At 41.8% G+C, this 27,389-nt stretch overlaps 1 protein-coding gene across 1 annotated transcript; it reads left to right on the plus strand.

Moving 5' to 3' along the window:
* The first annotated feature begins 5,215 nt into the window (after nt 1–5,215).
* On the plus strand, nt 5,216–27,181 carry LOC122692724 (heat shock protein HSP 90-alpha-like). The gene is made up of 3 exons (XM_043900567.1): nt 5,216–5,227; nt 9,204–10,524; nt 27,003–27,181. Exons 1-3 carry the CDS (start codon nt 5,216–5,218, stop codon nt 27,179–27,181), a joined length of 1,512 nt encoding a protein of 503 aa, XP_043756502.1.
* Nucleotides 27,182–27,389: the final 208 nt, after the last annotated feature.

A 27,389-nucleotide genomic window follows, 5' to 3' on the forward strand; every position in this document is an offset into this window, starting at 1 on the left:
TTCAGGGTTGATTTCCTTTAGGATGGACTGGTTTGATTTCCTTGCAGTCTAAGGGACTCTCAAAAGTCTTCTCCAGCACATTTCAAAAGCATCAATTCTTTGGCTCTCAGCCTTCTTTATGATCCAACTTTCACGTCCGTACATGACTATCAGAAAAACTATAGCTTTAACTATACAGACCTATGTCAGCAAAGTGATGTCTCTACTTTTTAATACACTGTCTATGTTTGTCATAGCTTTCCTTCCAAGGAGCAAGCGTCTTTTAATTTCGTGGTTGCAGTCACCGTCTGCAGTGATTTTGGAGCCCAACAGAATGCAATCTGTCACTGCCTCCACTTTTTCTCCTTCTATTTGCCATGAAGTGATGCGACCATGCCATGAAGTGATTAGAAATATTAGTCCATTGTATGTGGTATGTGTTGCAAATATTTTCTCTTTTGTCAAAGTCTTTTAACTTTGTTTCTAGTGTTATTTCTTTTGCCATATAAAAAATTTTCTATGTAGTCGCATTTATTAATCTTTTCTTGTAATACCTCTGGGTTTTGGACCATGATTAAAAATCTTTATCTAACCTAAATAGACTAAATAGGAACTTGCACGCTTTCTAATATGTTTTAATGTCTGGTTGAGCTATATCCCCCTCTTACCATGACCTCATGGTTTTTGTTTTACAGTATTTTTCTGGCTATTCTTGCATGATTGATTTTCCATGTGAACTTTAGTTTCAGCTTATCTAACTCTATAGAAAATCTTGTTGATATTTTTATTGAGTTACATTTATAACTAAACTTAGGAAGAGCCAACATATATATGATGTTGCATCATCCTATCCAAGAAAAGAAGAAATCTTTACATGTGTTCAGGTCTACCTGGGGTCTTCAGGAATGTGTATAATATTTTATTTTATTTATTTTGATTGCGGTATCAATTGCTGCTATATTTCATTACTCACTGGCATCTTGCTGTTGGTGTAAACTTCCTGGATGTTTTTTACTTTATTCTTGTTTCTTTGTCATCTATGCTTCCATATGCCATTTACATTTCTGTAGTCAATACCATTTTATAGTCTTGTCCCTTGCTTTTCATGACAGAGTTTGTAAAAAGGCCACCTGGAAAAGAGTCTTATCAATGGGAATGTAGGCCTGGGTTGGAGAATCTTGGAAAGAGCTATAATCTATATGCCAGAGCCTGGGTGAAGTTAGAGTGGTCTTAAGTGATCAGTTGCACAGAAATGAGGGTTTATTTATAGACCGACTCCAATAAGATTTGGCTGGTGACAGCTTGAGGTATGGGAAAAATGGGAGAGTAAGATTAGATAAGTGGGCAAGAAGCCCAGGGTTGGGCGGTGTAATAATAATGTAATAGAATGAGCATGGACTCTGGAGTCAGACAATTTGGATTTGAAGCCAGTTCTGTCATTTCCTTGTTAAGTGGAGCTTCAGTTTCTCATGTGTGATAGATATTAATAGTACCTATCTCTGGGTTGCTGTGATGATTAGAGATGATGCCCTTAAACCACTTAGTCTCTGTGAGATATAGATATGGACATATAGCTATGTGAGTCATCACATCATATCACATAGACCAGACTAGAATAGACTATGATAAGTATATGAGCCTGTTATCTATAACCTGAATTCTCCTGCTCTTCCCTCATTATCCTGGAACTATGATATACCTTTTAGAATTTAGAGATGTGGAGAAGAGCAGGTCATTACCCTTCAGGTTTTGGACTTTTGTTTAGCAGACTGTAGTTCCTCACGTTGGACAGAAAATTGCAGGCTTAACAGAGGTCTTGGTGCCCACGTAGAGCTAACGGAAGATGAATTTGATGAGTTTGGGGGATCTTGTTCATGGGCATATTATTGTCTGGGGATCCATCCTCCCTGTGGTCTAAGCTTTTGATTAAATTCTTGACAATTTGAGCCTCATGAAACTATTTTGCCTTTGGCTGGTGAACAACCAATGGTGGGGAGGCAGGATTGAAAGAATGAATACTTTGGTTTTTATTCAGTTGGCTGAAGATTTTGTCATTTGCACAAGTATATATTTAGTGGGAAGGGGGTTAAGGGAGAGTTGGATAATAGGTCATCTTAAATATCTACATGAACAGCTAAAGTGCCAAAACTTCAGATAGGGGATTGAAGACATGATAAAACTTGCAATTCAGGGAGGGGTTAAAGGGCTGACCCCCATTCTCTGCTAGGGCTAGCGTATAAGCATAGATATACCATAGTATTTCCAGCTACTGTTCTAAGTATGGGCATTTAGGTTATATAGGGTCTAGCTTCATAAAGTTAGTGGAGTTAAAAGTGTGATGGAAAAGGCCTGGAACTCTTAGGGATTCCCTTCAATGTCAGAAGTAAAGGAGTGCCATTTAGTAAATAAATGTAGCTCTTGCTGACAGTGAGAAAGGAAAAGGAGAAGAAAGGACAAAGGGAGGAAGAACTGGCATCCGCGGTACAAAATTAATCAATAAAGTGAAAGAATAGGAAGGTCAAAGAGTCACAAAAAAAAAGAGTCAAAATCAAGTGTTATTTTGCTTAATTCAAGATATCTGGTCAGCTTATCACTGGAGAAAGAGAACACTGTGAATAAATGAGTATATGGAGAACCTTGATTGTCACGTTAACTATCTCTCCTCTCTCCTCCCATCATTTTTACTAGATCATGTGAAAAGTTTAAGTTTGCTGATTTGAGTTTCATCTTCTTTTGTTTTCTCTGCCCTGAGTGTGAAGAGGCTAGTGAACCTTAAAATAGCCAAATGGCAGAAAACCAAGGGAATAGGGACAAGCTTAAGTGCCTGGCCTAGATAATTAGTCTTTGAGTAATCTAGAATGGGGTGCATTATCATCTTAATATTGGCACAGTAATTAGACTTAGAAGCTTTCAACTATGATGCTATAATTTGTGTGTGTGAATGTGGAGTTGGATAGTTTGGGGATACTTTAGTTTTTAATTTAGTAACAAAATAATTGAAGATCAAACCAGTCAATCCTAAAGGAAATCCAACCCTGAATATTCACTGGAAGGACTGATGCTGAAGCTGAAGCTCCAGTACTTTGGCCACCTGATGTGAAGAGCTGACTCATTGGAAAAGACCCTGATGCTGGGAAAGATTGAAAGCAAAAGGAGTAGAGGGAGGCAGAGGATGAGATGGTTAGATAGCATCACGGACTCAATAAACATGAATTTGAGCAAACTCTGGGAGATGGTGAAGGACAGAGAAGCCTGGGGTGCTGCAGTCCATGGGGTCGAAAAGAGTTGGACATGACTTAGTGACTGAACAGCATTTTTTAAAAACATGAATATCTTGGTTCATATTGCTGAGAACTCTAGAAACATAAAGCTGAAACTTAACAAACACCAGTGCAGTGACCACAGGTCTATTGTTTTACTAAGGAAGTCCTACTCCCTTGTTATTTTAAATGCATACGATGTGTCATCCCCAGAGCGGTTTTCAGACTCACTGTGTTTTGAGACACAGCTGACTCCCAATTATAAAAGTAAAAGCAATTATCTGTATTCTCACTGTGCATTTAAGATTATAGTTTTATGTTTATTTATAAAAAATAACACAAACCAGGCAAATGACTTACTTAAAATGCACCATGTGCTCAAACTGATTTAAAGCAATAACAACAGTCATATCCACCACAATTCTCTAAAATGTTCCTTTTCCTCCTCTGCAATTTGAATCCAAATGTTCAGTCTTGATTTTGAGGTCTCTTCTAAGTTTTGTGACTTTCTGGGCTCTTTGCATATTAGAGATGAAAGAAAGAAGAGAGAGAACTAAGAATCCCAAACTATGACATTTTAAAACTCAAGTTTTAGAGTTGTTTTGGTTAACAACTAAGATTTCTATTTTGTTTAAACTGAAGCTACAAATTCAGTTGTTAATTAAATCACCCACAAAATGGAATCACTGTTTTTCCAAAACAGCTTGCTTATCCTACTTAGCATAGAATGGGTTTGTAATTCTGTAGCTCCCCTATTTTACAGAACCCAGAAAAGGTAATGCCTCCTTAAAATAAAAGAAACCAGATGAAATATGATTTGAACAATGTGCATATTCTCTAATTAATTGAAACTCTTTTAATGTAATCATCTTTAGGGATGGGATGGCAAAGAATATTTACAGTATTAAAAAAAGTCATGTTACCTTTAGCATAAACCATAAAATTAAAAATACCCAAAACAGAACACAAAAACTGCAAAACTGTTGCCTAGTAGGGTCGACAAGTTTACCCTGTCTCACGGTGGGTCTAGCTGAAAAGTAAAAATTCCTAAAACCTTGGTGATTTTCTACCAACTCCAAGTTCTTTGGAAATGAAATTTAACATTTACACTCATTCTTTTCCATCCCTTAAACTTTTGAGACTTAGATATGTTGGTCCTGTTCTAATATTTTTAGTTCTTATACTTATTTTGTATATATATATTTTTTTTACTTCATTTTTTGATTGAAGAATAATCGCTTTACAGTATTTTGTTGTTTTCTGTCAAACCTCAACATGAGTCAGACATAGGTATACATATATCCCCCTCCCTTTTGAACCTCCCTCCCATCTCCCACCCCATCCCATACCTCTAGATTGGTAACAGAGTCCCTGTTTGAGTTTCCTGAGCCATTATTTTGTATATATTTTTAAACTTGTCTTGCCAACTAGATTATGTCTCTTGAAATAGAGATCATATATTCAACTTTAAAAAAAATCTTACATACCCCCTTGTAACATGGCTTGATAGGTTACATCAACTGCTTTCAATCTAAAATTTTTAACACTGCTGTGCTTGGTTGTCAGTTGTGTCCAACTCTTTGCAACCCTTTGAACTGCAAAGGGACCCAGAGGACCCGTGGCTCCTCTGTCCATGGGATTTCCCAGGCAAGAATACTACAGTGGGTTGCCATTTCCTCTTCCAGGGGATCTTCCTGACCCAGGGATTGAACCCACATCTCTTGTGTCTCTTGTATTGTAGGTAGATTCTTTATCTACTGGGCCATCAGGGAAACTCTTCATTTTCTTTAAATATATGATCTTAAGAGATTTACTCCTTTCTGAAATGTGATTTCATTACACATAGCAACTCAATTCTCAGTTAAATGCGTTCTATTAATTGAGACACAGACACAGACACACACACACACACATATATACACCCCTCCCCACCACTAATACACCCAGAGGCAAAAGCAAATGTAATGGTAGAAACGATGGAGAACAGAGTAAATCTATCTATTTGCATTAATTCAAGAGGTAATTAATTAAAGTCATTGATAATTGCAAAGGTAGCTTGTTTCCTATGTGTATCTAAGGACAAATGAAAAATTCTTTTTCTATACCTGGTTTCCTTGGAGTATTTTACTTTGAGAATATGGAAATTTCATATTCTCAAAGACGTGTCTCTCTCAAGCCCTATTACAGTATCACTACTTTCCCCCTTGAACTCCGATTATGAAGGCTGGAGGGAGCTGGCAGTTCTGCAAGCAGGATTAATCTGCTAAATCCAGTGTGTACCTTTGGTATGGGCTAGGGCAAGAGAGGACAGTTTTTGGTATTAATATAGTAAATGGCTTCTATAAGCTGACTTAGCTGGCAACAGGATGTTAGCTACTTGATCCTGACAATGAGCCTGATTTTTATTCCCCTCCATTAAAGAGTGCTTTTGAGCACTCTTTTACTTTCTAGCAGTTGCAGAAGAAACCAAGTGTCCTGAAGGCTAAGATAGCAGAAACAATGGGTGATCTCACTCAAAGGCTCCCTTGCCTTTCTACTTTCTGCCACCATAAAAAAAATTCACCTTCTTAATATTCACTATTGGTAATAGGTCCAGAGTTCAGCCTCATTCAGAAACTTCCCAGCTTCCTGTTGCCACTGTGAACTGCTGATCAATATCAGCCACTGGCTTTGGGCATGAATGGAATTGTCAGTAAAATCACAATGACCATCACAGTCCAGGTTAAGCCTTAAAATGAATGCAGTTAAATAAAAATAAATTTTATATATATATATATATATATATATATGATTTTTTGACATAATGTCCTCTAAATATGTGTAGGATGTTACTATAACACGTAATTTGCTCCTTTTTGTTGTGGTTTTTATTCCTTTGTGCCTTATGCTATAGTTAACATCCATAGTTCATCTACCAGGCAGTAAGGCACTTGAGGTCAGTGTATGTATCTCATCTTTGATATTGCTCCCAGTTGCTAACATGATGATTTGCATTGGGCTGGTTTGTAGCAAATTACTCACCAAATGCATGAGCAAAATGGCATTTGTTACTAATGTTTAACAAATATCATCCATGTGTGCAAAATAGTATATGTGATTTCACTGAGTCTGGTGGACAAGCAGGAGGTGTATAAATATGACAGCAGGTTCTGTTTTCTATTTCTTGGTGCATAGCCATCAAGCTACACAGCTTTTCAGGAGTAGGTATGCCTCCATTTTGGCTGAGAGGACTGAAGAATGGTGGTTTGCTTTCTCTCCTGCTTTCAGTCCTCTTCTTGATGATACCCCAAATTTTCTGGCTTCAGTAGCCTAATAGGGAAAGAAAGTGAAGTGAAAGTGTTAGTTGCCCGGTCATGTCCAACTCTTTGTGACCCCATGGACTGTAGCCCAGCAGGTTTCTCTGTCCGTGGGATTCACCAGGCAAGAATCCTTGAGTGGGTTGCCATTTCCTTCTCCAGAGGATCTTCCCTACCCAGGGACTGAATCCAGGTCTCCTACATTGCAGGCAGATTCTTTACCATCTGAGCCACCAGGGAAGCCAGCCTAATGGGGGGGACACTGTAATTCCAGGTGTCACTTTCTGGTTCTACTTGGTAGTTCATTCTTTTACTAGGAGGATTTGTATCATTCTATTCAAAATACACTTGCATCGCATCTGCCACCCTTCTCCTGCCCACTCCCCCTACATTTGGTCCATGGCACCTTGGCATTAAACTACCCAGAAGCATTTAAGTTTGTCTGAGTTAGAGGTTTATTGCTTATTTCTTCTTCCATATCATTTGTGAGTATTGAGTCATGTCAGTCCTTACATCCATCCCTTTTGGACTTTGGTTTAATATTTATTCATTCCAAGAAGCCATGGCTGGTTCTTATTAGTTTTCCTTAGAGGTCAGGTCTAAAGAGATGGGAAGTGCAGGACAAGAAGTGTGTATCTTGCATCCTGTGTTACACGAGGCTCTGCAGCTGTGGTCTACACTTGCTCTTCCTCGTAGGGAAAAAGAGATCTGCGTTCTACAAAACTCCAGCCAGAGCAGGGCTAGTTGTCTGGTATTTTCTGTAATCTAATAGAGCAAGTTTAATAACTCAAGAGAGGTCTGCTGTATATTACAGCTCATGGCTCATGAAAAGATATACTATGTTAATTTTCTAAACTGGGTCTCTCAGGCTGAATAACATTATTTCAGTGATGCCTCTCTAGAATTAACTGCATTTATTTGAGCATCCAGCATCTCCAGCTTACCAACAGAAGGGAATCCTTGGATGTTAGTGAGCTATTGAATTCCAACCGGAGCTCATCCTGTGAGAGGAAAATGGCTAGTGGATACGGAATTCTCAGTTCTTCGGGGTAAAATAGTTTTTGTGTGGGCAAGCTCACTTCTCCTCTATTGATAAATGTGAGTTGTGAACTATCATGAACTTCTCTTTTTAGAGCACTTCAGTGCTCTCATTCCTCCAGGATGGACTCCAAACTCCTTAACACAGCCCTCAGGGCCTTTTGCCCACTGGTCCCTGCTTTCCACGCCAGCCTCGTCTCATTGCCTCCTCCCTGTCTTCTCTCCAGCTGGACTGGAGTAATCTCAGGACACCACATAGCTACATTCTTTGTCCTCTTTGGGCCAGTCTACGCACAGGCATCCTGCTGTCCTTTTCCCACATCTGTCTATTAGTAATGACAGTAGTAGTAGCAGTTGTTAGGCTCTTAGTAGGGCTCACATGGATTCTCTCACTTAATCCTTACAACAGCCCTTGAGTACTGTCATTCCCATTTTGCAGATGAGGAAAATGAGGCTTAGTGAGCATGTAAGAGACCTACCCAGGCTCACACAGCTATTAAGTGGTAGCACAGGGAGTTGACGCTAAGTAGTCTGACTCCTGAGCCCACTCTTGGCTATACTGCCTCTCAGCATGTGATTAAAGCGTGTTTACGTGGCTAACTCCTACTCATTATTTAGACATCACTTGCTCCAGAAAACCTCCCTGATACCTCCTGCCCTAGCCCCCAGCCGGTTATGCGCTCTTCCTGTGCCTGCTCAGTCACACCTCCCATTTCTCCCTTTATAGGCTTACCATGTAAGGCCGCCTGCAATTGCTTGTTCACTTGTCTGTGTTCCCCACAAGCTCCTGAGACCCATGGGGCAGGATCCCCCCGGCCTGTCTTGCTATGTTATCCCCGGCAGCTACCAGGAAGCTTGGCATTCAGCAGGAGCTCAATAAATGTTTATGGAAGGAGTAGTCTTTTTTTTTTTTTTTTTTAATTCATCTGTATTTGTTACAACTTTTTAAAGCAGAATGTGACTTGAGCACTACATTTCCATTCACAAAACTTGCTCCAAGTTACTTTTCCAGCGGCTTTACAACATGCCTGAGCAGGCTTATAAGTTTGCTACTCTAAACAATATTTTTCTTTGGAAAACAAGCCCTATGTACGGACAGCGAATCCAATCAAGTTGGTTCAGCTTAACACACTAACTTCTAGAGGCCTGGCACATGCAGTCATAACTACAGGGGATGGAAGTTTTAAAAAGTATATCCCAGAAGATGAAAACTTGCTTTAACAAGTGTTTCTTTTAAACATCACGGTATGTGACAGAAAATTTTGGTCTACTAAAGAATCCGCTTGATAGCTAAACACTTCAGACCACAAAGTTAACACAGGTTACACACACACCTTACAACAAACGTAACTACTTCCATCTGTTAAAATAAGCCAACATGAAACTAGGAAAAAACTAGCTCTGCTTTAGTGCTAAAAGTATCACAGTATCACACTTAGTATAAAGAAATCTTATCCTCCCCTTATGTAGTTACCATGCCATACGATTTTTAAACGTTAACAAAAATAAAGAAATACTTGAAAACATATTAGAGGGAATGGAGACAGAGTGCTGAACACACAGCCAAGCGATCCTCAGGCAGTGCTTAGTCTACTTCTTCCATGCGGGACGTGTCGTCGTCTCCTTCCAGGGGAGGCATTTCCTCAGTGACCACAGCACTGCTGTCGTCAGCAGTGGGGTCATCCTCATCAATACCGAGACCGAGTTTGATCATCCTGTAGATCCTGTTGGCGTGCGTCTGGGGGTCCTCCAGGCTGAAGCCCGAAGACAGGAGGGCGGTTTCGTACAGCAGGATGACCAGATCCTTCACAGACTTGTCATTCTTGTCAAGGAGAAGTACATCGATCAAGAAGAGCTGAACAAGACAAAGCCTATCTGGACCAGAAACCCTGATGACATCACTAACGAGGAGTACGGAGAGTTCTACAAGAGCCTGACCAACGATTGGGAGGATCACTTGGCGGTCAAGCATTTTTCAGTTGAAGGACAGTTGGAATTCAGAGCCCTTCTTTTTGTCCCAAGACGAGCTCCTTTTGATCTGTTTGAAAACAGAAAGAAGAAGAACAACATTAAGTTGTATGTTCGCAGAGTTTTCATCATGGATAACTGTGAGGAGCTAATCCCTGAATACCTGAATTTCATTAGAGGTGTGGTGGACTCTGAGGATCTTCCTCTGAACATTTCCCGTGAGATGTTGCAACAAAGCAAAATTTTGAAAGTTATCAGGAAGAACTTGGTCAAAAAGTGCTTGGAACTCTTCACTGAACTGGCAGAAGATAAAGAGAACTACAAGAAGTTTTATGAGCAGTTCTCTAAAAATATTAAGCTTGGAATACATGAAGATCCTCAAAATCGGAAGAAGCTTTCAGAGCTGTTGAGATACTATACTTCTGCTTCTGGTGATGAGATGGTTTCTCTCAAGGACTATTGCACAAGAATGAAGGAAAACCAGAAACACATCTATTACATCACAGGTGAGACGAAGGACCAGGTAGCCAACTCTGCCTTTGTGGAGCGTCTCCGGAAGCACGGCTTGGAAGTGATCTACATGATCGAGCCTATTGATGAGTACTGTGTGCAGCAGCTGAAGGAGTTTGAGGGGAAGACCTTAGTGTCAGTCACCAAAGAGGGCCTGGAACTTCCAGAAGATGAGGAAGAGAAAAAGAAACAAGAAGAAAAAAAGACAAAATTTGAAAACCTTTGCAAAATCATGAAGGACATTTTGGAGAAGAAAGTTGAAAAGGTGGTTGTGTCTAACCGGTTGGTGACATCCCCATGCTGCATTGTGACAAGCACATATGGCTGGACAGCAAACATGGAACGGATCATGAAGGCTCAAGCCCTGAGAGACAACTCAACGATGGGTTACATGGCAGCCAAGAAGCACCTGGAGATCAACCCTGACCATTCCATCATCGAGACCTTGAGGCAAAAGGCAGAGGCTGACAGGAGTAGTCTTTTAACTGAACTTTTGTTGTTGTTGTTGAGTCGCTAAGTTGTCTGACCCTTTGTGACCCTATGAACTGGAACTCGCCTGGCTCCTCTGTCCATGGGATTTCCCAGGCAAGAATACTGGAGTGGGTTGCCTCCATTTCTCCTCCAGGGGATCTTCCCAACCCGGGGATCAAACCTGCATCTCCTGCATTGGCAGGTAGATTCTTTACCATTGTGCCATCTGGTACAATGACTAAGCCCTTGACTAAACTTAGTGACACTGAAAACTGCACAGTTCTTCTGGCAGGAAGAGGTTAATCCTCATCTTAGTGAATTGTCAGACTCTAATGGAGGAAATACCCAGCAGCTTCTCCTTTCTTTGGGACTCCAGAATTATGTGACTAGACAGAGGCTTTCTTGTGGTTAACAGAGCCTATGTGTCAAGACTATCACTTTAGTCAAGCTTTTGTTCACTCCAGCTGTCTCCCCACCCCTCATGAAATGCTTGTCTGCAAAAGAGATAAACCAGGAAGTGGCTTGTTGCTTTACAGAAAGATTCACCAAAGGATTCTCACTTCTCGTTTGGCCCGTTACCGGGTATCATGTAACACTGAAGCTGAAAATGATGCTGGACTGTTGCTCATCTAATCCTTTTTAGATGAGAGAGAAAATAAGGCACAGAGAAGCTCAGATTCAACCACTAGTTAGTGGCCAAGCCAGAGCTATTGATATAATCCACACCTTTTATTTAAATAATGAACTTATGTGATGCATTTAAAATATAATTACTTTATGAAAATGTTTTTCACATTCACATTTATTGCAATAAATGTGTTAGCTCTAAAGCAATATTCACCTATCTGTATACTTCAGCAGTGCAATCATGAGATTTTCAGAAAACTTTGCTGAAGTCTAACATACATTCAGAAAATTGTATATAGCTCAATGAATTTTCATAAAATTAATCTATCCATGTAACAGACACCCAGATCAAGAAACAGGACATTAACCATAGAAGATTTTTACTATAAATAATATATGATTATTTTTATATTATCACCTACATATGTTCTATAAAATGTATTACAGGTTTATCATAAAAGCAGGTTCTTATGGGCGGTGGGTAGAAAAGAGAAGGAACTTTAAGATGACAACTGATCCTTATGTGCATCTCTCACAATTCCATAATGCAGTATTTAAAGAATATATCCTTTTGCTTTTGTAATGAAGGTGAAGTTTATTTATTTGCCTATTTGTTTGTAGAATTACTATGTATTTCACTGATTATAAAATCATGAAGTTCTAAAATCGTAAAATTCATTCATACTGGTATGACTCATTCTATAGTACTCAAATATCTACTTTAGAGCACTTTGCAGGGATCATTTGTTGTGTGAGATTTGTAAACATTGGTATGTGTGTGTGCTTTATTCTTTTTAAAAGAAGGTGAAATCGTGAATCTACTATTAGCAGTGTACACACTTACTCTGGGCTCCAGTGGGTTTGCATGGAGCACATTGCGTGTTTTTATTTATACTTTTTGGCAAACTTGGATGTATTTCTGTGTGGACTGATGCATTAGCGTGTCTGGTTGAAGAGCTGACCTGCCTCTGTTCTAAGCCAGCTAACCCACGCATGTGGCCCAGCTCATTAGCACAAGGCTTTAAACATCATTTCAATACTACCTGATGAAGACTTTATTCCCCATGTAGGCATTTCCCAGAACTTTGGACAAGTTATTTAACCTGAAACAGTCTCCTCATTTCAACTCTTGGAGTAACCAATTCTGTCACATAAGTATGATAAACATTAGGGGGAATAAATCTTCTAACATTGGATCAGAGTGTTAAACTTATCTGCATGGCCAATACACAGTTCAATTAATAGAACAGACTGGGAAATTTCTGGAAAATCATGATCTAAAAGTTGCTTAGCCCAATGGATTTTTTAATATCATCTAACATCCTAAGAAACGTTTTCTCCCTACCGACCCATTCCCTATCTCCATCCAGTTGTTCAGAGCAATGGCTTAACTAACTTTAGTCCAGAAAAAAACAGTTCTTACCTGTTTTAAACTTACTTCCTGCTGTCTAGAATAGCCCCTTCAGCAAGCAACATATTAATCTACTTAATTAACATGTATTGTGCCTTCTTCAAGGCCAAGTAGGTTCCAATTATGTGCTATAGCTAATTTTACCTTCTTCCTTTTTGTGTCTCATTCTGCTTCCCCTCAGCTCCCCCTTTAGCCTTATCTGCTTACAACAAAAGCTCAATAGGAGACTAGCAATAGCATGATAAAATTAAATATAATGTCACAAAAAGGCCTGGGAATTGGAAAGGTGCCTTTTAACTTTAGCAGGAAGGCAGAATAACATGGCCCTTGCCCTTGGCTTGGAGAAGTTTATGCAGCAAGTACTTGATGGTTATTCTGTTTATTTGCCCTTGATGGACACTGTTTTTCTTTATGTGAGAACCATACCTCAGTGGAATTGCAATTGAAAGTACACATCCCCTAGTAAAAGCAAGTATTGTCATCCTGTTGACGCCACTAAAGCCTGTTAGGACTATTAATTTTGTTGTTCATTTAGGCATGCATGGTTTCCACAGTAACAGCAATCTCATAGTTCCTTCAAGCCCTCTGTGCAGTGAGCATCTGTTGAGAGTCCTATGAAGGTGCCATGGTTTCTATCCTTCCTGTCACAGATTGAACCCCTGCCTTGCTCTCTTTATGTGCTACATATTTATCAAGAATCCCTAGAGAGAGGAGACTCTTTGCTGGAGCCAGTCAAAGGAGAAATAGGAATGAGTATGAAGGCTTTTGTTTCCCATGGGCTGCTGTAGAAGACCTCAGAATAAGTGGTTTGGAAGTCATACAATTATTAAAAATCTTGGTCAGCTGAAATGTGAATAAGTCCTTGGCAAAATTCACAGCCAATCTTTTATAGAGGATGGCCAGGACACTGAGTGTCCTGCTTAAAGCCAAAATTGTAAATTCTAGCCTAAACTCCCAGTGGTATGCAGTAATAGGGTGCAATCTCTTGCCAACTATTTTTCATAGTTCGAGACCTTCTCCTAAAGAACTGTATAGTTTCCAGAAAACATGTGTCTTGAAGGATGCATTTTCCCTTTTAATTTCCTCCTAACCATGGGCTGGTATCTTACATGTTTTTAAAAGCCATCTTCTATGGCAGCTATCTTCTTAGTACTATTCAACATGAGTCCTTATCTTTAATCCTGTCCTAATTAATCTCATTTGCAATTTACCGTCAGAACTAGAGGAGAGTAACAGTTTATAGATAAATCACGTACTAGCACGTGAAAGGAGCTGAAAGGAGGCAATCTGTCTTTTCACAACAGTTGAGTTAGCTTACGTCCTTGCAGAATTGTTAGTTGAAACTTACATGTAAATATTAGGGCACCTGACTGAATAAGTTTATCAAAACATCTTTGTAGGTTTCCTACTCCTTCTGTCATTACTCTGATCAAGATGATCAAGAACAGATTTCTGTCTTCGTTTCTGCAGAAAAGCTTACTCATTCCTCTTCAAAATTCTCTTACCTAATGATACCTATTGTTCAATCATAAGTAATATTTAGCAATGAAATCTTTTACTTGGAATAAATTATCTTTGGAATTCTCTTCTGATCAAGTAATTGTCGTTTCCACCTTTCAGTTTATATAAGAAGCTTCTAGGTTGAAATACCGTTCTTCAGAAAGAAGGTTGGGTCTGGGTTACTCCAGCTTCCACCAAGCAGTGAGCATGTTCTGAGGGCTTCTGTTTTGCAGATCTTGTGGGCACTCCTGGGGCCAATTTTTGTAGGATCTCCTACTCTAAGCACATTTTCTGGACCGTTTTTACTTTTTATCCCCATTTTATCAGCAAAGAAGTCTTCTCTTTATTTTTTATTCTGTAGGATCATAAATCATAGTACTTTTGACCTGGAGATTACCCACCCCACCCCTGCTGATCCTCTATATGCATTTCTGTCCTCAAAACTTACAGGCCTAACTATGCTCATGTCAATCACTTTTTAAAAACTTATGTACATAGATTCATGGACAGCGGAGCACAAACCAAACATTTTGTTATATACCATTTATTATACCAGTGTGGGTTTAAAGGAAAAATTCATAAATTACAAATGAGATTGTTTTTTCTATTTCCAGCTCTGATTTTAACTCATGGAATGACCCTGGACATGTCTCTCAATTCTGCTGGGTGTCAGTTTCTCTATCTGTAAAATGAGAATAGCATTCTATCATAACTTATTATAAAGATAAATGAGATAATATATGTAAAGCTTCTTGGAAAGTGTGAGGTACTATATATAAGTATGAGATGTGTGGCCATAATGCCTGTCTGTGGACTTTAATTTCCCTTAGCCAAGATCACAACACCCTTATAAATCCGCTTACAAAAAATGTGGTTTACCTTGACCAAACAGTTTCACCAATAGCAATCCATAGTGCAGAAATTTTCATTCATGTGTGATTATTAGCAATTGACTTAACTTTTCCATATTTCGTTTTCTCACCTCCAAAGTGGATTTGACCATTTACCTAGCTCAAATCAATTAAAATATATAGAATAAATCTAGAAGAAGGCATTTAATTATCCTAAGACACACGATAGTGTCAAATGTTTCAGTGAAGTTAGAATATATTGCAGTCTAGTTGTTTTCCCACTTCAACTGTAACTTCCAACTGTGGGCTTTCTCTTAATTGCTTCCCTTTGGCCCATACAATGGCCAGCATAGTGCTAGGAACATGGCAGACACAGAAGATATGTGTTTTCCAAGAATAACGACATCTTGTTGTGTATAAAAAAAAGGGTTTTAACTTGAAATTTTCTATTAAGTTATTCATTCATCAATTTATTGATAAATTTATTAATTTAACACTTCTTGGCCATACATTAATGGTCAAAAATAATAGGTGTTGGTATACAATCATGATGAAAGGCTTATATAAATATCTATTTAGACTGAGTAGTCTCTACCTGTAGGTCTGAACTGGTACAAGGTTTGGTATCTGGTCTTGAATACATTTTATGCTGTCACTTGCAATCCTTCTACTTTGAAGAGTACTCTTCAGTGAGTCAGATGAAAACTCAGAGGAAACTGGTAGGGCCTTGGAGAGCCTGATGGAGCATGAAGTGCTCCAGATAATTCTGAAAGCCTACAGACCTCGAGCATCCTCTCCTCTGGTTGAGAGATCTGTTAGGAATTCTCCAGTTTTGAGCAGGGCTGATTCTGACACAGCAAGCCTAGGGGTTAAGGACATTCCCTCTGGAGCCACTGCCTGAGTTTGAAGCTAAGCCCTACCACTTACCAAGTGGGTAGTCTTGGGCAAACTGTATGCTCTCTCTGCCTCAGTTTACTCATCTGTTGAATGGAAGTAACAATGTGACCTCCTTAGGTTGTTTTGTAGATAAATAGAGATGTCTAGGAAAGTACATTAATGAACAGGAACAGTGCCTTGCACTCTTAGACAGCTGGAAATGTGAAGTTCTTTTTAAAATGCCTAAGTATAGTTCTATACTTAGAGTATTGTATTGTATTGAAAATAGTACTGAACTCTGAATAATGGTAACCTGCTTCCCTAGGACAGCATCAGGAAGATCCTAGAAACTCAAAGAAATACAGATTTTGGCAAGCATAATCCAGAACTGGAAGGTTAGGGAGATTATCCAAGTGTATGGTCATCAAGAAAGCAACAGGGGGTTTTTCTGGCAGAACTATGGGAAAACCCACAGTCTGATGAGGCAGAATCATGAAGTATGATAGGGGGCTTCTGCTCCCACCCAGAAAGGTTCACCAGCCTCGTATCTGGCTTTCCTCTCAGCCATGTTCTACCCAGCTCATTACCTCATGTACTCTATCTGTTCTGCTAAAACTCTCCCAGAGAAGGAAGCAAAACCTTCCCTCCAGGGAGGTCAACTAGGATTGCAGTGCTTTGCTTCATGCAAACATCTCTCCAGGGAAGGAGCCTTCACTGTCCCTGCTGTGTGGATAGATTGAGGAGCCCCCAAGGCTTGGCAGCAGGTCAGTGCCAAGTCAAGCTTCCAGACCCAGACAGAGGCGCAGATTTTTATCTGAACTTAATTCCTTTTTCAGAAGAGCATTCACAGCCTCTCATCTCTTACTTGAATTGAATCCCCATGGATCACAATTTTGTTCTGTGGCTCTAATCTAGCTAAACACAATTCAAGGGCTCTTGGTCCTTGGCTGGTTCCCAGAACTACAGAACTCTGACAAGATCAGCCCTCTTACCCCAGGTGAGGAACCACGGCTGGGGAGAGTCACGTGACCGGCCAAGGTCAAGTGGCGAGTTGGTAGAAGCACTAGACTACAAGAAAGTTTACCAGTCCTCATCCAGAGTTCTTGCAATTTTTATTAGCAATAGGAAAATCTACTCAAAAACAACTCATAAACCTTTTAGAATAGAGATCTTTGATGTCGTAGGTAAAAAGTATAGAGATTGTATAGCATAGTCATCTGAACTAAATTTTAGAGTTTTGTAAGTAAAGTACCTTCTCCCTTTATTATATTTAAAATAATGTCTGACTCGCCACAGCCAGGAGTCTGAGATATGTTCTAGTCCATGTACACTTGTGTATCTAGGGGTGATGTTGGCATGGTTCCCCGAAGATTTCAAGAGGATGCCTCCTCTCAGGTTTTATTTTGTAGTAAAAATACTTAGTGGTGATTTTGATTTTCCTTGTCTTATGAGATGGGAGTGTCAGAAAGGAGGCCACTGACTCCTGATTTTCTATGTGGTCATTATCCATACTCCATTCAGACCACAGTGAAGACCACTGGCTCATAAATGATCCCCCAGGGACTGTTTGTGTGGTCATCTGTGGGGAGGGAAAGGGAGGTATGCAGGCAAGCAACACTGACCAAAAATATTTCTCCTAAAAGCTCTCATACTTGCAGTGTGAATTCACCACTGGAAGACTGCCATGCTTTCTATTTTAAGGTCCCATGTCTTTTATGTAGCTCTGTTGTTCCTTCTAATTCTACCCTGTGGTGTGAAGAGTAGAGATGAAGATAATAGGTCCTGGAATTGGATTGCTTGACTTCAAATTTTGGCTTTGCATGGGCTAATTTTGTGATTATAGGCAAAAGTCTTAATCTTTCTGGGTTTGTTTCCTATCAGTAAAGTGATTTGACAACTTCAACTCAAATGATTGATATGAGAACTAACTGGGGAGAGTACAGACACACCGGCCTGCAGTGGCCACTTAGTGTTAACTGTTACCATTAACATCTCCTGCTTGTGCAGCCCAGCATTGTGGAAAGAATACTGGATTAATAGGATAGGAGACCCAGGATTTGGTCTAGGCTCTGACTTTTATGCAGCTACATGAACTTGGGACAGTCAATTGAGCCCAGTTCACAGAATACAAAATATAGAAGTAAGTATTTGGTCCAACCTCCTCATTTGATGAATGACATTGGACCGTGAGAGAGGACGCTCGCCTAGAGTCCACAGGGAGTTAATGCCCAGGCAAGGATCAGCCAGTACCCGCTCTCTTGACTTCTAGCCCAGAGTTTTTTCCATCGTTACTTTGGGGACCAAAGATCCTGCCAACTGTCCCCAACTTTGCTGAAGACCTGAGGACTTTGCGGTTGGCAGGCACATGGTTCCTAACAAGCTGTCTTTGGGTTGTGGCCATCCCAGAAGCAGCAGCCAGTGCATTCTAATATGTCATGGCTGGTACAAGTGTTGGAAGTAGAGGGATGCCTTTAAGAAGCTACTGGGTGGAAGCCGCTGCCGTTCTGGGGAGCCCAGAAAAGCTCATTCCAGACCAACAGGACAAACTTGGGCAGGTTCTCACAGCTCAATGGCTTAGTGACTGACCACATTTCTTCTTTCCCTTGTCTCCTGCCTGAGAAACTCACAGTGACCATGTCTCTACCTTAAGCTGTGGATGTCTCCTTGCTAGCTCTTACTGTAGGCTCTTGCCACCCATTTCCTCCTCTGCTCTGACTCTCACTCAGACCCTGGGAGTATAGGTTGACTGTATTCTCCACTCTTACATATGTGACTTGATCCACAAGGTACTCTATCTCTTCTGTACCCTGCCCACAGCAGACACTCAACAAAGCCAGTCCTCTGCTCATTATTCTAAATACATCCCAGGCTTCTGGCTCTGGTTCATTGCATATATTATGTCTCTCCATGAATTCTTGCTGAATCCTCTCAGATTAACTATTAGATTTCTGCAAAGCCCACAATGGTGGTCCTACTCAGAAGTGGTCTTCTTACCTTGGAACTTTCAAAGCACATACTGACTATAACTGATGGTTTCCACATGTCAAGAGACATCCTCTTCCTCTTAAGAAATTCCTCAAGAACCATATAATGACAACTTTCTATTCCCCGAAGCATTTAGCAGAGTTCCTTACCCATTGTAGCAGCTCAGTTAGACCTGCTTGAACAGATGTTGACTGGTTAGCTGGGTTGCCAACCAGGGACTCCAACCTTAATAAAAAGGTTATTCCTTCACAATGAAAAATGCTTTCTCCCTGGGTATCATTGTGAGACTGTGATAAGTCAGTTATAGCCATTCAGAGTCTCCTTGAAGCTTTGGCAATGCCCAACCATGTTGAGAATTCTACTTTTTAGAAATCTGGAGTGACACATATTTTTAATTAACATCAATTAAAATAAGTTTTGCTCTTCTTTTTCTATTGGTAGAAACTGACCACCCAACATGGGCAAGCAAAACAAGCTAACATACTCTAAAAATGCAAGTAGAAGTTTAAGGACATAAAAGGCATGATGAGTAATGGAGTCCTGAAACTTTCATTCACTCACCCACTCATTCACTCAGTAAGGAAACAGGTTGTTGTTCAGTTGCTCAGTCGTGTCCAACTCTTTGAGACCCCATGGACTGCAGCATGCCAGGCTTCCCTGTATTTCAGTATCTCCTGGAGTTTGCTCAAGCTCATGTCCATTGAGTTGATGATGCCAACAGGATAAAGCAAATAGGAAACAGTTGTATTATTCTATTCATGCAGAGGTCTATGCAGAGATCTATATAGCCCTCTGCTAGAGCCCTGTGCTTCTGAAATTGTTTGCTAAAATAATGGTCAGAAGTAGTTTGTGTTCACCAAGTTGAGCTCGGTTTTTCCCTAAAATCAAATACTCCGCGACTAATTTTATCACCAAATTCGGGAAAAAAATGAGAAGAATGCAAAGATTAATCCTTGGAAGCCCTTGAATAAGCCTTTCCTCCTCCATTTTGTCTGCTTTTTAAGTTTTGTATTCAGAGAATAATAGGTGAGGCCTTCTGTGGATAATTAAAACACATGTAAATTGAAATTCTCAGGTCAGTAATTAAATTGAGGAGCTCACTGGGTAATGTTTACTTTTTAGCTCCCAGATTGTGTGTTCAGTTTTTCTTTAAGCTGAACTTTTCTTTTCCTTTCTTTCTTTTTTCAATCTCAGAGATTAAAGCAGCCTGAATTTTACACTAATATCTTATGAAAGCCACGGTGGGGGAAGCCACAGTGGTTTCAGTAAACAATGTGCTTTGATGTCTCCAACTTGAAATTCATATTTTGAGAGCCCTGATACATCTAATAGTATTTGGAATAAGATTTTAAGTCCCTAAGCTGGGGCCATTTGCAGAGACACACGCCCGTGAAAACTAAATGTTAGCATTCATCTTGCATCTTACCACTGCCTTACAACAAAACGCTTCCATTCTTCTCTGGGATGTTTGTGTGGTGCACGTGTCACACACGGGTGATGTGTCCACTCTTCTTTTTGCCTGCTATTCACAAAATTAAGAACTGTTAACCTTGACTTGAAGCTTTGAGCAATTTATTTGGGCTTGGGAGTGGATATTTAAGAAAAAGTTAAAAAAAGACTTTCCATGAATATATCGTTTTTTGTAAAACTGTGGAACCATTTGAAGGGTCCTCTTTTGACTGTGAGAAGTACCATAGTTAGGGACTTGTGTCCTTAAGCTGAAAGCTGTTGGTCCCATTAGTCTGTTTTCGGGTGCAGGTGCTGTGGCACCATTTTAAAAATATCGTGACCCTTTGACCATATTCACAGGCTTCTGGGCAGTGCGAAGCTCCAGTAAATATTAAAGTATAAGAATAGATCTCAAGAATGACGTTTCTGTTAGAACCTCAAGACAAAGTTCTCTTCGTTCTTGCCTTGGAATCCCCTAGATCACACAGGCCACATGCCTCCAGCAGGGTGCTGCTCCAGTAGCTCTTGTTTCTCTGGCGGTCACCTTGTGTCTGTGATGTCATGAGTGGTTACCATGGAGGTAATTGTCATGATGTGGGAGATGTGTGAATTCAGGTGTGGAGAAACTCAGCAGTGAGAGAGAAGTCTTTGAGAAAAAGAGACAAATCCCCTTTCATTCCAACTTCCTTTGTAACAAAAGAATTGAAGGAGGAAAAAAAGGTGGGGAGGAGATGTAAATATAATAACTGAAAATTATCATATTTTGAACAGCATGCTTTTTAGGCTTTGCATGGCATATTGAAAAGTTTTCTGTTTATTTATTTAATTATATTTTTCTCACAGAGTATGGTGTTAAAAATAACTTTCGTGTTCTTTCTTGGAGAAAAAAAAATATGGCTTTTGATAGCAGACAAGAATACTATATTATGCAGTCCAAGTTCAACAGAGAAATCTTTTGAATGATATACCAGGAAGCTCAAAGGTGATATATTTTGCCCAGTTGGGAGAAAAAAGAAACACTGCTGCAATCTGCAAAACACTACAAAATAAGAGCCAATCTAACACAATGCAGCCAGACTGGCTTGCTGCTGGCATTTGACAAGCTAGGAAAATGAGACTGCAGAAACCCACCGGGAATGATTTTACTTTCCTGTTAATGAACAACCGTACGTGTCTTTCTGGGAATGAGGGGGGTGGGGGTGAGGGCAGGGGGGCTGCTGAGCAGGCACTTTCAGGCAATGATCCAAAAACCCCTGCCTCAGGTTCGGGATACAATGTCATCACTGCTTGTTCCGAAGCTCTGTCTTTTCTGGGAAAGGACCGGGCGGGGCTGGCAGACTTAGGTAGTCAGTATGGTGGCTGGTGAAAGAGGGGCCCTGTCGAGGCAAGTGCCGGGAGGCTGGGCACCCTCAAGCTTTGGATTCTGAGGAAGTGGCTTGAGTTCCAGTCCTAGATTTGCCTCTGTGAATTTTCTCTGACCTTCGTCAAAGCCCTTAACTGCTTTGTCTCCTCATCCTATTAATTACATGAGACTGTTGTGAAAATAAATGTATTGGTATAAAATAACTATTTTTAGGCATGATACAAATGTAAGGGATGAGACTTTGTTATTTGAGGTTCCATGTCAGCACAGGGCTTCCCAGGTGACTCAGTGGTAAAGAATTTGCCTGCCAATGGAGGTGACACAGGAGACATGGGTTCGATCCCTGGGTGTGGAAGATCCCCTGGAGAAGGAAATGGCTACCCAATCCAGTATCCCTTCCTAAGAAATTCCATGGATAGAGGAGCCTGGTGAGCTACAGTCCACGGGGTCCCAAGGAGCCGGACACAACTTAGCGACTGAGCACACACCATGTCAGCACAAAGATATTTAGTTTTTCGTGTCCAGTGTCGTCGTTCATAGACCTACAGATGCCGGTGGGTACTTTGGTGAGCACTAATCCTGAAGCCCCACTCTCCATGGCATTGCTTTGGGGAGAAAAAGATGTAATAGGATTCTCCAGAGAAATAGAACCAATAGTATCTCTCTCTCTCTCTCACTCTCTCTTTCTCTTCAATTTTCTGTGATCTATTTGTCCATCTATTTTTCTATCTAAAATGAGATTTATTATGAGAAATTGGCTCATATCATTATGGAGGCTGAGACGTCTCATGATCATCTGTCTGCCAGCTGGAGACCCAGAAAAGCCAGTGGTATAATTTGGTGTGAGTCTGAAGGCCTGAGAACCAGAGGAGCTGATGATGTAAATCTCAGTCTGAAAGCAGAAGAGATGTACTAGTTTAAGTAATGAGGCAGGAGAAAGGGAGCAGATTTCTCCTTCTTCTACCTCTTGTTCTATTCATACGCTCGATGAATGGGATGATGCCTACCTGCATTGGGGAGGGCAACCTACTTTACTGAGTTCACTGATCCTAGTGCTAATCACATCTGGAAGTATCATCACAGACACCCAGAAGTAACTTTTAATTTGGGCAGCCCTGAGGATCACGCAAGTTGACATGAAATTAACCATCACAGAGTGATGTCTCTAGGCAATGCTCAGTTACCACAGGGTCAAGTATAAACTCCTTAGCTTGGTGTTTGGTGTCTCTGTCCCCAAGGTGTTGCTGGGCCATTAGTAGGGAAGACATGTAAAGGAGTGGCCACAAAGTGATACAAGGAGCCCTATAGCAGCAGGAGTGAGTCCAGAGGCCTGAGGAGTCACGATGAACCAGCAGAGACCTGCTCTCCTTGTGTGGGGGCAGGCACAGCTGGAGCAACTGGAGGGAGAAGGTGACCGTGAGTGGTGACATAACGCAATCTCATTCATGTTCACATTTTCCATTACAGTCTGGGTGCAGATGGCTCTGGAAATGTACATCTCCAGCCCAGACCCATCTATCACTTATCTTTCCACGGGGAGGCCTCAAGGGCTCCCAAAACCCTTTATGTCCTCAACTGACCTCAGGATCTTTTTACCCAAATCTGGTCACCTTCCGATGTTCCACCGTTCCAGATGGCACCGCCCATCCATCTGGTTGGCTATACTCGGGTTAGGTAAATTTATTTTCTCAGCTCACTCACCACTCCCAGCTCGCAGTCCAAGTTTACATCTGTATCACTTGCCTGAGACGGATGCAGTTCCCTCCTCACTGGGTGCCCGCACCCACTCTGTGCCCCCATCCCCTTCTCCCCACAGCAGCTGGAGTGAGCATTTCAAAACGCAAATCTGATTATGTCCCATGCTCCCTAACTCCCCTCCTCCCCTGCATAAAACCTCTTAATGCTGTCTCATTTCTCTCAGGATAAAGACCCATATCCTCAGTAGAACCTCTAAGACCCCTCGTAAACTGACTCCTGGTGACTTCCCCACCCCATCTTGGACCAGCAACCCCACCTCTGTCCTCAGCAGTACCAGCCTTCTTTCTGCTCCTCAGCGGCCCCAGGCCCAGGCCACTCCCTTGGCAGGAATCCTCTCTTCTGTTGCTGCTGCCACTCCCACCCGCATTGCCTAAGTTATCCCTTCTCATTTTTCAGATATCGCTCAAATATCACTCCTTCAGGGGAACCTTCTCTGATCCCCCAGACTACTTCAGCCCTTCCACCATGTATATCTCTGAACACATTTCCTTATCGAATATCAGTCTGTAACCATACATGTACTTTTGTGGTCATTTGATGCGTGTCTGTTTTCCCTGGAAGGTGGTTAAGCTCTGGGATGCCTGGCTGGGTTTGCTGTCTGCCACAGTGCTGATTCCCAGCACACTGCCTTACAACCTCCATTAATCATGCATTGGATGAATGAATGCACGATGGTTGTTCATGAATGGAGGGCCACCCTGTGGGAGGAAGTACCCAAAGGTGAAGCTGGGTCAGGATATTGTCCCCTAGGCACAGGGGTGCTGTGCAGCCCGGGACACAAGGATATGATAGCCCACGAGCTGTCTTTTAGAGGAGTAGCTCTGAGGGGGCGTGTAGCGTGGAGGCAGAAGATCTTAGAACCAGGCCAACACTTTCGGAAGCATCTGCTGAAGATGCCCTGTCCTGGGACTGCGAGAGGAAAAATGGAGAGGAGGGGACAAATGCTTTTAGTATTTCCCATTTCTGTTTTCCCCCCTTAAGGATGGAGACAGTGGATCAAGGGGCTTTACATGGTTTAAGATTTTTAGTCTGCCCGACCCCAGGGTCACCGATGTGGAGAAGAATGAGGGGTTTTGAAACTGATGGGGTAGTGGCAGTGTGGTGGGGCCATGAGTCTGTGGGTCTTTTTCCTTTCCCAGGCGACTGTGGCCTGTGGAAGGTTAAGAGGAGTGGATACTCTTAGACTTGCTGCCCTGAGCTGATGGTGAATTGGTGTGTGAGGGGTGCAAAATCTAGGGAACCTCCTTTGGGGCTAAACATATCTGATTCCCACCTTCCAGTCCTGATCTGAGAAGTCTATCAATGGAGGCCTGGCTTAACTGAGACTCTGGGTGTCTTACAATGAAGGGTATTTTGAAATGGGTGTAGTATGGAGCACAGAATGGTCTCGGGACCACCAGGTCAGACCTGGGCTTGGGGGGGCCACACCTGTTATTTTGCTTACACTTTTCTTTCTTTTTTTGTTTGGCTGCACTGTGAAGCTTGAAGGATCTTAGTTCCCTGACCAGGGATTAAACCCAGGCCCCCAGCACTGGAAGCACGGAGTCCTAAGCATTGGACCACCAGGGAAAGTAAAGTGAAAGTGTTAGTTGCTCAGTTATGTCTGACTCTTTGCCACCCCATGGACTGTAGCCTACTAGGCTCCCCTTTCCATGAAATTCTCCAGGCAAGAATACTGAAATGGGTAGCCATTCCCTTCTCTAGGCAGATTCTTTACTGTCTGATCACCATGGAAGCCCATGCTTATTATTTTCTGTGGTTCCTGTAGGCCTGAATCACAACAACAGCACTAGGATCGTACGGATTGCTCTACTGTTCCATCATTGTTAAATAGAATGCAAAACTAGATTATGCCACTAATTTTTTAATATTTATGCCACTAAATTAAAAAAAATTTTTTTTCAATTTATTTGACTGTGTCTGATCTTAGATCTTCATTGTGTCATGCAGATCTTTCATTGTGGCACATGGACTGTTTAACTGTGGCTTGTGGACATGTGGGATCTTAGTTCCCCTACCGGGGATTGAGCCCATGTCCTCTGCATTGCAAGATGGATTCTTAATCACTGGACCACCAGGGAAGTCCTGATGCCAAGAAATTTTAACTTTTTATGAATGTCTTTTGTGGATCTAGCATCCCCCATCCCCTTTATAGTGTGACCAATATATTAATAACACTGTTGTCTTTATAGTGTTCATGGCTAATGTGTCATTTGATGTTTTTAACTATAAGCAGGGTTGCAACATTTAGTTATGCCAGTACTGCATTGCCCAGTTCCGGCTGGTGCCACTCCTGTAGACTCCCATGGGATGGCACCCCTGGAGGTGCGCACGGTAGCAAGGCTCACTGTGAAGCATGCAAGGCAGGCACGTGCCTTATTTTGCACCTCAGAATGGTGACATGCCTTGTTCAGTGTCACGTGACAAGTAAATGTTGGTGCTGCAGCTAGGGCTCAGCTTCTGCATCTAAATCCAGTCTTAATTTGGCCGTGCCTTGTGGCCTCTTGACTGATCTGTGCTTGAGTAAATGAGTGAATGGGGAGAGATAAAGACTCCACCCAGGGGCCAAATGAACACACAAGGTCCATGACTTGTTCTGAAGGTCCAGAGACCTGCCATCAGCAGAACCAGCTGCCCTAACCTCAGTCCATCTGCCTGGACCTCAACCATTTCCATGTGGACTTTGCCCACACGGTGGGCCCCGGATGACGTGACCTTGAGTGTCTTTCTGATTCCTTTCCTGAACCCCTTGCCTTTTCCTAAAACACAAGGCCACCCCTCCCTTGCCTGTCCTCATCTCTCAGGGCCTCTCTTCCAGTTGCCACTAGGTTATCCTCTCCCTTAAGGCATTCATTAGTAAAATGGAAGATTATAATTTCAAGGGAGGTGTAAAAAGATAAAACAGCCTTTCAAACACAAAGGAATTACTCTATTAGGGTGGAATTCCCGGCCAGCTGGGAGAGTCATGAATCTCTCTTTTACAGGGCAAAGCAGGAAATGCTGAGGAGGAAACTGGGAAACCACATAATGCAGTTGAGGCAACTGAGGACTCAAGACTTGGTGGCTTGGCTGAGGCTAGAACCCAGAGGTTTTTCCATGCTACCCTGTTTGCTCGAGTCATTTTAAGTTGGGGTCTATTCCTCATGCCTTTTACACCTTACATGACTAGGGCAGCCCTGCTTTCAGACCATCTCTGCCCCTTCAGTGTTTGGGGGACCAGTGTCAAGGGGATAGGGAGCTTGGTCAGTGGTGTCCTGGACTCTGGCACGACCCGAGGATCTGGGCTTTTAAATGCCATTATGAAATGCAGTCCGTCTAGAGCTCAGTGCCTCTTCCCATCAGACTAATGCAGCCGTGGTGTAGGGTGGGGTGGCTACTGGCTGCCTGGCAATCTCCCCCGGAGCCCAGGAGAGGGATTACCCTCACTCAGGCAGCCTCATCACTGTAATAAAAATGGGAGTTATGTTTATCGACTCATCAGGACTGCCCATTTAGACGATTACCCTATCTCCAATCCTATTTCTAAAGAAAAGAGGATTGCCAGACACTTCCTCCCACCCCCACCGTTGGCCAGACCAGTGTTTGTGGGTGATTTTGTGGAGGGATGTGTTGAAGGTAGGTACGCAGCAGGCCGAGAGCTTTGCCCTCTTTGTCTTTTAGAGCTGGCAAGCCCCAGCGGGATGGCCAAACCCCAAGAGATAGGAGAGCAGGAGAAACAGCCTGGCAGAGGCCCGGAGATGCCGGCTGGCGTCAGTAATTTCCTGCAGGAGATTCTGCCGGCCGAGTGCACATCACCCTTCTCTCGCCCCTCCATCTTCTCCCATGTGCTGTTCAAATAGACTAAAGCAACCCTGGATCATGCTCATCCAAACAGTTGTTTAACCTCATCTGTGGCACCCACGTAGGAGGCAGGATCATCCGTTTGGAACAAGATGGGGAGGAGATGAGATAGATCCCTGAGCAGCTGGATTCTGCATTACAGTTTCTCTTTCCACACAGAGGAGCCTTTTGGGCCCTTGCTCAGAGACCATTGACTCTTACTTAACA

The sequence above is a fragment of the Cervus elaphus genome, chromosome 4 (assembly GCF_910594005.1).
Source record: "Cervus elaphus chromosome 4, mCerEla1.1, whole genome shotgun sequence".
NCBI classification, from domain to species: domain Eukaryota; kingdom Metazoa; phylum Chordata; class Mammalia; order Artiodactyla; family Cervidae; genus Cervus; species Cervus elaphus.